The 11,609-nt window shown below is 35.7% G+C and overlaps 2 protein-coding genes across 4 annotated transcripts in view; both read right to left on the minus strand.

The window, feature by feature from the left end:
* Positions 1-10,204, minus strand: part of LOC122304108 (serine/threonine-protein phosphatase 5) — a 30,217-nt gene extending 20,013 nt beyond the window's left edge. Inside the window, exons 1-2 of one of the 3 annotated variants that reach the window (XM_043116154.1) lie at positions 10,053-10,204; positions 211-301 (exon numbers count right to left, since the gene is read on the minus strand). In XM_043116154.1, the coding sequence (XP_042972088.1) occupies positions 211-289 (79 nt within the window). In that variant the 5' untranslated portion in view covers positions 290-301; positions 10,053-10,204. Of the gene's footprint in view, positions 1-210; positions 379-10,052 lie in introns of all 3 variants that reach the window. The other 2 variants (XM_043116153.1, XM_043116156.1) reach the window with 2 other exon arrangements.
* LOC122304731 lies at positions 1,572-2,943 on the minus strand. Its single transcript, XM_043117000.1, has 3 exons — positions 2,818-2,943; positions 2,012-2,233; positions 1,572-1,955 (listed from the first exon to the last, which is right to left on the minus strand). Exons 1-3 carry the CDS (start codon positions 2,941-2,943, stop codon positions 1,572-1,574), a joined length of 732 nt encoding a protein of 243 aa, XP_042972934.1.
* Positions 10,205-11,609: the final 1,405 nt, after the last annotated feature.

The raw sequence follows: 11,609 nt of genomic DNA on the forward strand, positions 1-11,609 counted from the left end.
CGATTAAACCATATTTAACTGAGGCTAAGAGGGCTCAAAAACTTAGAATCCAATCTGATGAGTTCAGATTTCCAGTACTTTATTCAAATTATGCTAAGAGGATAATGCAGTAATTTATATTCACACATGCAAAAAAGAATTTATAATACCAATACACACGCACATATATATAGAAGTAACCTAAGAAGCATAAAGCAGGCACATTAATACCTTTGAATGCTTCATTGGCTAGAACTTTGACTTCTTCGGCACGTGAAATGTTAGACTTCTCAGTTTCCATAATGGGCATAACCTTTGTTATCTACAAGGAGTAGGTTGAATCTTAGTAGATAATAAATTTCATGACCATCCTAATATCCTCTCTTTACAGTGCTTTACCTGCTCCATAAGAAAATTAAGAAACAATAAATTAGCTAACAATTTTGGAAATCCGTGTGCCAAGGGGAATTGGAGAGACAAATGATGTTTTAAGCTTAGAAAAGAGCTCATCAAGCATTGATGACTGATATTTTTTATTTTATTTTTGTAAGTAACAAATTTTATTAATGAGAAAAGGCATAGCCCAAGTACTCAAGAGGTGTACAAGAGTTTACACCTAGTTAAGAGGAAGAAATAGAAACAAGAAAATCATGAAACACTAGACCATTGCAATCTACAACATTCGCCCATAGGGACAAAGAAGAATCTAATCTCCTCTAATGGTCGCTTCTTATCTTCAAAAGGCCAATCATTTCTTTCCTTCCACAACCACTAAAGAATGCATATAGGCACCATCTTCCACACAGCCGTGATTTGTGGAATTCCGCCCAAAGCCTTCCAACTGGTCAGGAGTTTAACCACTGTAGCAACATAACCCAAGCTACCTCCAATCATCTAAAGACATCAACCCATAGCGATCTAGCAACCTCACAATGCAGTAGAAGATGATCCATAGTCTCACCATTTTTCCTGCACATATAGCACCAGTACACAACAATCACTAGGCATTTCCGTAAGATATTCATGGTCAAGATCTTGCCCAGAGATGCTGTCCAGGCAAAAAAACTACCTTACGAGGCGCCTTATTTCTCCAAATCCTTTTCCACGGAAAGAGATTGTGTTTGTGGGTCAATGACGATCTTATAGAGGGAGCAACACAAAATGCGCCTTTTCTAGCAGCCATCCACCACAATTAATCAGTTCCTTGACTGCTCAATCTCATGGCATAAAAGGTTTTGAAAACATCAGCAAAGCTACCAACTTCCCAATCATGAGCCATCCTCATAAAGTTCACATTCCAGTGGATTGAACAACCATACATCTCTATTAGATCCACCACTAATGCTTCCAGTTCACATGCAATCTTAAAAACTGTAGAGAATGTGTCTTTATGGGCTCGATCTCCACACCATAAATCATGCCAAAATTTTATTCTAGCACTGTCACCCATCACAATTCTACCCCCTACTTATGTGCTTCCAAACTCCCACTCCATTCGCCCCTTGTACCTCCCAATAGAAATTAGCAAGTATACCCTATCCCACTTGACCAAGTGGAACCTAAACTCATCCCCCAACCCACTGAAGATCATGCTAAAGTTTCTCTATTTGGATTGCCACACTTGCCAGAATTGGGAACAAAGATAGCAGATGAGTTGGGAAATTGGACAGCGTGCATTTGATTAAGGTGGTCCTACCACCTTTTGACAAATACAATCTCTTCCAAATTGCCAATCTGTGTTCAATCTTCTCTATTACTTCATCACATATAGATTTAGCCCTGGAAGAGGCCCCCAAAGGAAGGCCAAGGTATTTCATGGGAAATGAGTAGACCTTGCATCCAAGAATATTTGCCAACCTATGGCGAACATTTCCTACTAGAACCAACTCTAACTTGGAAAGATTCACCTTTAATCTAGACACTGCTTCGACGCAAAGAAAGAGTGGCCTTAAGGAACAAATCTGATTTTGGTTTGCCTTACAAAATATCAAAGTGTCATCTGCAAACAACAAATGATAAATGTTAAGAGTACCCCCCGATTGGTGTCACCAATAAAAAATCCAGCCATATAGCCATTGTCAACCATAGCGGACATCATTCTACTAAGCGCCTCCATAACAATGACAGAGAATCGGGGCAATAGAACACCCTGTCTTAGGCCACGTGAACTGGTAAAGAAACCAACTGGATTGCCATTCACCAAAATCAAGAACCTCTCAGTCAAGATGCAATACCTAATCCATGAGCACCATCTCTGCCCAAATCCACACCTCCCAAGCAAGAATATTAGGAAGTCCTAGTTAACATGATCATAAGCCTTGTCCATATCTAGCTTACATAAAAACACCCAATTCTCCATATTTTAATCTGCTTTCTAAACATTTGTTGGCAATTAACACTAGATCCATTATTTGTCTTCCTTTAGAAAGGCATTATGGCGTCTCAAAATAATCCTCCCTAAGACCTCCCCCAAGCGGTTTGCTAAAACCTTTGAGATAATCTTATACACCCCATTCAAGAGACTAATAGGCCAAAAATCTTTAACATTCAAAGCCCCAACCTTCTTGAAAATAAGCGCAATAAAAGTGGCATTAATACTTTTCTCAAACTTACTAAATGAGAAAAATTCCCAGAAACCTTTATCAAATCACCATTCACCACCTCCCAACAGGATTGGAAGAATCACATAGAGAAACCATCTGAACCAGGTGTCTTGTCTGGGACCATCTTTCTCACACTGAATAAACCTTTGTCTCATCGAAAGGCCGCTTCAGCCAACAAACTTTGTTGCCTAATGGCCTCAAATGCTAGTTCATCGAGTTTTGGCCGCCACTCTACCTGTTCAGTAAGCAATTGTTCAAAAAAACCAGCAACATGCTCTTGAATCACTAGAAGCTCCGTTGACACAACATCATCAATGTTTAGCATCTCAATGGTTTTAGTACTACTATGTGAATTGGCCATTCTATATAAGAACTTCATGCTTTGTTCTCCTTCATTTAACCACAATGCCCAAGGTTTTTGGCCCAAGAAATCTCCTCCAATAAAGTAACTCTCTCAAGTTCTTAAACTAATTCTATCTGATGTGATAGTTCCTCCATAGATAGTGCCCAACCCTCATCTGCCCTCTCTACCTCTTGTAACTCCAATAGATACTTTTTTTTATCACCTTCATCTCCAAAAACTTGTGTATTCCATATCTTGAGATCTCTTGCTAAAGCTTTCAACTTACCTGCTAAAACAAAACTTCGGGTGCCATGGATTAGATAGGAGGCACACCATTACCTAACCCTTTCCACAAAGCCTTCAATTTTCAGCCACATTCTCAAACTTGAAGTACCTACGCCTTTGATGAATACCTCCACAATCCAACAAGATAGTAAAAGAATTCGAACAGAGGCTAGTTAGCCTTTTCTGACATAACTCCGAATAATGAGTTTCCTAATCCAAGGAGAATAAGGCCTCGTTTGTTTTCAGAGATGAGTTGAGATTAAGGCCCAGTTTGGTTCCTCAACTCATCTCATTTAATCATTACAACTTTCTCAAATTCCAACAAAATATATAATAACAATTCAACTTTTTGAAATCCTAAAATAATAATAATATTAAAAAACAATATTTTATTCAATTTTCAACTTTTATCTCAACTTAACTCAACATCCAAACGCAGCCTAAAGTTGAATAAAATATTATTAAAATATATAATTTTAATATTATTTTGTATTGGAATTTAAAAAAGTTAAATTGTTTATTTTATTTTGTATGGGAATTTGAGAAAGTTGCAATGAGTAGATGAGATTGGATGAAATGAGATGAAAAGTTTTGTAAAAGTGAACGAGACCTAAAAGTCTGGCCAATGTAGACCATGTTTGGTTGTTTTCCATGTGTATACTCCACCCATGAGAGGAATGTCTACCAAACCCAAATCAAATTAAAAATCTGAAAACTCCATCATTGTAGCCAAAGCCTACTCTCCCGATTTGGGAACTTTACAACATAAAATCGCATCCTATTCACCAAGGCATGTCCCACCAACCATGCAACCCAACAATCTCCCCCCATAAAAGTCTTCTTTGGTTGTCTAGATTCGGCCCATAAATTCCAGCAAAAGCCCACATAAAGTGATCTTCCACGTTTTTAAATGAACGTGCCACTATATATGCCCCAATGTATTCCTCAATTTTATTCACTACCCTTCGATACCACATAACTAATATACCCCCAGAGGTCCCAAGAGATGAAAGATAACAATCAACATATGGATAGTTCCACAAGCTACACACTGTGCTTCTTGAAATACCTTCCAACTTAATTTCATACAAGCAAATAATGTCCACCCACCACTGCCAAAGCAAATTTTATCCAAAGACGCTTGGTTTCCTCACTAACTCCTGGAACATTCCACGATACAATCTTCAACTTCATAAAGAATTGTCGACCCCCTCTCATTGGCTTTTCCTCTACTTGAGCTACCCTCAAAATTAATAGACCATGTCAATCTATTTAGCTCCCTCTATTTTTCAGAATCCCACTTCTTAGACTTTGAGCATGTCTTCAATGGTCGTGAGCAATGCCATAAATTGTTCCTCAAAACCTTCACACTCAATCCCCACACAATTTTGAATTTCCTTCACCTTGTGTAACACCCATTCGGAGGAAACTAATATAGTTTGACACAGCGGCAGAGAATTTAGAGGAATGGGTTCATCTACCATCTCCATACCTTCCCTTGGTGCCCACTGCAATTCCATCAAGTCCCCCATCTCTCCTTCAGAAAACATAGACTTGTCCTCATTCATCTACCAATCTTGATCCTCATTCATAGCTACCAGCAACCGTAAGTCACCCTCAAGCTCAACACTACCCTCTGTAACGCTCCTAACCCTCTACAAGTCCTTCTCCAGAGGTGACGCCCCCTGGGACTCCAGTGGAGGAGGTTTACTACAATCTATCATCACTTTCTATCCCTTCTGAGCTGACAAACCAAAGCTTGATGGTAACTCAGCCCTACACTTAGTAAGCCTCCCTATGGTCTATAAATCCTTCGCCAAAGATGATGTCCCCTATAGCTCCTTCATAGAGGTTCCCTACAATCCATCATTATTGTCTGTCCATTCTAGGCCGATGAACCAATATCGAGCAAAGAGTTTCCAAGCTTGACCCGCGATTGTGGCTATTACTAGCTCTACCGCCATTTCCTCTGCGGTTTTTTCCATATGAATCTCCAAAAACATTTTGTTGGCCTATCTCGAGGTCAACTGAGGCCTTTCTGGCATGGGTGGCTGGTTCTTAGCGGCTGATGACCCTACAAGTTCACTCTCCTCAAGCCGGCCACCTATGTTGGGATAAATCATGGCCCGATTCCATTTTCTTTTTTCCCTTTGTCTTGGCCCTTTGCTTGAGGCCCATTGGAGTGACCCACTATAGGGACATAAAGCTTGACCGTTCGTTTCTTCTTTGCCCCATCAAAGCCCGAGGGTCCATCCACTGTGTTGAGCACTAAGCCATTGAGAAAGGAAGGGGAATGGGCTTGGGCTTCAATGCGGGCAGTGGCCTAGGGGGAATAAGTTATGACACCAACCCAAGGGCCCAAAACTTAATCCCAATTGTCCACTTTATCCTGCAAACTCTTCAACCTCAATTTCATTATAGAGTACAACAGACACCACTCGTTGCCAAAATTCCATCGTCCCGGACAACACCTCCCTTCCACACTCAGCAATGGGCGAGCCTGCAGTATCTTGTGCTTTCATTGCGCCTAACACATCTGTATAATCTCCTCCCCTGTACTTATTTGGGGCTACTACCATTAGTTGCTTCAACACCTCCTTGTAGGAGCAATGATAAGCCTCCACCATTGACCTTCCATTTCTTCCGGTATGAATAAAAAGTTTCATTTGCGACCGCCACCATACTCCACTAGGTGCCATAAAACCCCCGTGGACATTAGAGCATCTCTGACCTATAAAGCTTTGATTGTCATCCCTCAAAGAAGCATAAAATTCCTTTCTATTGCTTGAACACAATCCCTCCATTTTGCTGAACCATTTCACCATATGCAACCCCAAAAACAACTCCTTCATGACTTTCCCACTCTCCTCAATGATGTGAATGGATTTGCCTTCCATCGTGACTGTAAAAACTTTAGACTAACAAAAGCTGTTTCGAAGCACCCATGCTTCTCACTAACCATAAATTAGTCTATCAAAAGAGAATTTCACATTAAACAACGTAGGCCATCATCAGAGAGGATGTTGTACAGAGAGAAAACAAAAAGACCCCAATGAATTGACCTTCCCATTGATTTTGATAAACCTTCCCATTGATGACCAATATTATATGATTAAAGCCCAACATAACTACGCAATCAACCCTTTCAACTTGAACTTGCTGAAAAAATATTACCAAGGTCAACTAGGCACAAAACATGTGGGGAAAAGGAACTATAAAATAAAACACATATACAACTTTGAAGTGCCATACATTCACACATTATATAACTAGACCTATGGCTCACAGGCCATAAGATATCGTGGAAGAAATTAACCTTTGGACAAAAGAAGCGGGCAAAACCAATGCAAATGTAAACAAGATACTACCAGCACTAACCCTGAACATGGAACCCTTACAAGAGAGTCCCTTAAAAGAATCACAATCTGAAGTTCATATTCAAAAAAATAAAATAAAAATAACAAAGGGAGGAGAAGAAAAGCACCACAAGAGCATAGAGACAATAAGAAAACACCTTTGAAAAGAATGTCTAAGCAATGAAATGCTATGTTCTAACCTCCCATACGTTGAACTGTTGCATTCTGTAGAAATGGTACACGAGGCACAATGGGCAGTATTTCACATAACAAAACCTTTTTTCGTAAATAATTCATAAAGAAGGTAAGTTTGTTTGCTAGCATAGTTTTATCATATATTTACATAATAAAACTATAGTGGCAAACAAACTTCCTTCTTTGATAAGAAATGACAATTTCATTAAAAAGCCCAAGAGGAAAAATCCAAGCACAACCACAAACAGAAAGTCATCTAGCTAGAAGTACAAGAAAGTCATCCAGCTAAAAATAGAAAAACTACAAGAAAATTAAGGAAATTAGGACTATTAATTTATCAAAAAAAAAAAATTAGGACTATTAAAGTCTCTAGAAGCTGTCCAAAGTAGGAGTGTTAAAAATGAATTGTCTTTGGCCTTAGAACTCACCAGCCTCAAAACTTATAACAAAGACAGCTTCTAAATTTTCTTTGGCATCACTCCAAACATAAAGAAGAGAGTCACAACCACAACTCTCTAGCCACAAAACAATGCAGGAGAAGATGCCTAACTGCTTACCCAGAGAATTTACACATGCAACACCTGTTTTCTAGGATATCATAGCACCTGATAAGATTACCTATTATCAATAATGTGCTCCAAGCAGCTATCCACCAAAAAATAGCACCCATTCTTTCTCCAAACTCCATATCTTACTCCACGGGAAACTAACTAATGCTTTTGGAACAATGCGAGGAAGCAAATACATATTTACTTCAAGGCAATAAATAACTTTAGACTAAAACCAGCAGGTGTCACATTCAGCTCTGGAAAGTTATGCCAAGATTATGGCTATCAACTCCTTTAAAAAATTTCATAGTCCATTGTAACACTAAGTAGGTTAGAAATTCTGACACTGCATAATCTGTTAAAAAAGTAAAGAAGAGTTTAATAATACGTGCAAGAAACAGAACTTCTCCACAAAAATGGTTTCCAAGAATAAGGAAACGCAAGTCAAGAACAAATTACACAAAAAAGCTGGCATTCTTCCGAAGAAAAGTCAGATAGCAACCTATTCTGAGAATGAAAATACCCTAAAGATATATACTTGTATCACAACCCTAATTCCGTTGCTATCTCTCACTCTACTTGCACAAGTTATTGCCACTCCATGTGCCATAAATACCACCCCCAATTTATACCGCATTCAGTCCAAGCAGTCTTTCATGAAAGAAGGCTTGCCTTTCTGTCACATTTTTTATATTTAATTTGACAAAAAATTTAAATGGATGCAATAAAAAAATTTCAGTTCAAAAAGAAAACTGCCGAGAACAGATTTAGGTGATACCAAACTATTTTTTGACTGAAAAATGATGAACTTCAATAGCTTAGGGGATGTTTGGACACTGAGATGAAACATTAAATTCTCAAAACTCTCGAAACTTCACATAATTTCATTCTCAAACACAAAACACTTTCCAATTTAAAAGCTTCAACTTTTTCATCTAATCATTATCCAAACACAAAAACCAATACAACTTTTACAAACTTGAAAACAAAACACAAAAATCAATACAACTTTTACAAACTTCAAAAAAAAATAATATTCAAACAATTTTTTACTTGATAATATTTTTATTCAACTTTTTCTCTCTCATTTCCCAAAACTCAAATAAAACATCTTAACTCAAACCATTTCCATATTATTCATAGAATTCTGAGATATTCTTATAGTTTTTTGTTTTAACACATTTAGCATGCCGGTATCCATTTCCTTTTTAGGCTTTTGCAGGTATGAATCATTGGTTTTGGTATCTTATTTTTGTCGTATTTTGTATTCCCAATAACAAGAATTTTTCGGCGCCTTGTTTCTAAGGGCTCGTTTGGACACTGGCAGGTTTGGCAAGTAGGATGAGACAAAATTCTCATCTCATCATTACAACTTTTTCACACTCCCACACAAAATATAATAAAAAATTCAACTTTTTCAAATCCAAAACAATAATAATATTAAAAAATAATATTTTAAACTTTCATCTAAAACTAAAAATTCTCATCTCACTATCCAAACCTATCCTAAAGCTTAGTTTTGGTGAAAGCTCTAGGCGCACTAAAGCATAGACACCGTCTAGAACCTAGGCGCAAAGCGTAAAAACCCCAAGCACGCACCTTATTAAATATAAAGGGCACATCTTTAAGGATGATGTATGATAACCCAAAAAACGCATAAAATAAAATTAAAAAAAAAAGGTTTTAAAAGAAATTTATTAGAGTATTATGGTTAAAATAAAAACAAAATGGTTTAAAGATGATGGTAACATGTTTATACTGTTCACACAATTTATTGAAGTATTATGCAACACGAAAAATGAAGTAATCAACTAATTACAAAACATTTAAACATAAAATTTTCTATAATTCTCTTGAGCTTTATTAAATATACAAATCTATGATATTTGATAGCCGTATCAAATTAAAGTACATGATTCAGTCAAAATATACCAAAAAGGGCCATTACCAAAAAAGCTTAAAAAATTTTATTGACTTTTATACTAACATAAGCAATCAAATATCAAACCATCTAGAAAGCTACCATGAATGATTATATTGGGTTCAAAGCATATAAATCACATGTGAAGGGCTTTTTAAAGCAAGACTTGGCACTTTGTGCTTAAGCACACGTTTACCAATGCCGATAAAGCAAGACTTGAAATTGTATGAATTCGATCAGTATTTACTATTTTCTCACTAGAAAAATAACTCAAATAAGTGAATGAACTTAGGCTCTTTCTTTTTTCTTTTTTCTTTTTTTTTTATAGGAAGTGAATCAACTTAGGCCAAAATCCATAATTCACATAAATCTAAATACAATAATTTTATATAAAAAGTATAATTTTGATTAATGAAAACGCTTGAAAACAATTGTCAATGCTAATTTAAAATAGACCTAAATGTTGCTCAAATGCTGCATGCAGCAGCCACACGCACATACATATCTGAAGCTATGGATGGGGCATGAGAAAATAAACGTTTCCAAATATATGAACCCCACTAGAGCTCTGACGCTAGCCTAGGTGAGCTTTCTACTGAAAAATCCAAATCACTATCACTCTTAAACTCAAGACTTCAGTTTTTTCCCGTTTGGTTGCTTGCCGAGAAATCAAAGGAAACAGTAATGCAATGAAATCGAAGTTCCTCTTTAAACTGCAAAAAACGTCATTTTTCTTTATTTTTCCTTCACTTATCAAGTAAAGAGGAGAAGCAATTAAATGAAAAGAACAAAAGTAGTAAGGAACAGTGACCAGAATAGTACCGATAGAAGAACCTGCTGGATTAAGCAGTAGTACCGATCTTGCCAGACAGAGAGAGACGGTTGGAGGGAAAGGAAAAACCCTAACTATGTGAAGACGCCTATAAATATGCGTTGTTTTCGTTTGGTGTAACTGTAATTGGAAGAGTTTTAAAGTTGAATATACTTTGGATTTTTGTGGGGAAGGGTCTAGAATCTTCATATTTTTAATCGTTGCCTTGTTTCGACTTCAATTCCGGAAAGAGCCAGTGTCTAAAAATTCCAAAAAAAGAACCTTTTTTTTCTTTTTTTCTTTTTTTAAATAACAAAGAAACGTATCATTAATAAATAAAGCATTGCATCCATCATACAAATGTTGGAAGATCGTTCCAGTGGTTCCAATGCATCTCAATGTTTCTCTTATCCAATAGACACGTTGGATTTTATGCTCACCGAAAAATAAACTGCTCATAATTTATTCAAATTAATATATATATATAATATTTAAAAGCTAAAAGTTGAACAATAACTTTTAATATTTTGTTATTTTTGAGGATTGTAATCTAACTAAGCTAGTATTTGGCTTACAAAATACGGCTCAATTTAAAAAAATAAAATTCAAACGAGATTTTTATGAATTATTTATTTGAGTTTAGTTCATTAAGCTAAAATCCAGCTCAAGTTTGGGTTCGACTAAAAACCAAGCTTGAGCTCTACCCAAAAACAAGTTCGAGTCGCATCAAGCTCGAGCACAGCTCAAATTATTTATTTTTTTTAATTTTTTGAATAAGATTTAATAATTAATAAATTAGATATATAAAAAATAAAAAAGTTAATATTGTATTTGTATAACTAACAAATAAAATCTCTATTGAATTATAAGATTTTAAAAATTTATAAATAATTAATAGGTAATTAATTGATATTTATCCATAATAACAATATATTATATGCCTACATAATTCATTAATACATACACATAATATAATAGCATATATCTATTTCATATATGGTTCCTACGTAGTGGTATATGAAATTATTAAAATTTTATCAACTAACTATTATAAAAATTATAAAATATAACTCCTAAGCATAGTCAATATATAGGCATAAGTGACTAGACACAAGTAATTAGGTTATATATCATATATTTAATTATAAAAGTGTTATGTTTATATTATTAGCTAATACATGCATATAGCGATATATATATATAGGTGTATGTATATATTTATTAATATATGAATGAATTTTTAATCGAATCGAACTAACAAGTAGGTCTTTACTAGCCTTAATCAAGTCGAGTCGAGTTTAATTAGGTATGCGTCATTTACTAAGTGAGTATCTGTTTTCACAAGAGAGCTCTTTCTTTCACAAGTCTATTTCAATTCGAAATTAACCGAATAAGTATTGAGCAGACTATTGAATATATTGGTACTAGTTTATTAAAATAAACTAAGATAAAATTATAGGGTACTTCCCATTATAATGGTTAACCAATGTCCTTCACATATCAAAAAATAAAAAACTAGTGTCCTTCACCCAAATTCTCTTTTCATGTGCTCAACCACTCTTTTATAT

This window comes from Carya illinoinensis, chromosome 3 (assembly GCF_018687715.1).
Source record: "Carya illinoinensis cultivar Pawnee chromosome 3, C.illinoinensisPawnee_v1, whole genome shotgun sequence".
Lineage (NCBI taxonomy): Eukaryota > Viridiplantae > Streptophyta > Magnoliopsida > Fagales > Juglandaceae > Carya > Carya illinoinensis.

Bases quoted from the DNA above. Each gene is read 5' to 3' on its own strand.
- LOC122304731 (XM_043117000.1), bottom strand. From the start codon at position 2,943: ATGGCCAATTCACATAGTAGTACTAAAACCATTGAGATGCTAAACATT. The intron at 2,234-2,817 runs GTAGAGTGGCGG...GGATTTGGGCAG, and splicing joins AACAATTGCTTACTGAACAG to AGATGGTGCTCATGGATTAG. The intron at 1,956-2,011 runs GTACTCTTAACA...ATATTTTGTAAG, and splicing joins TTGGTGACACCAATCGGGGG to GCAAACCAAAATCAGATTTG.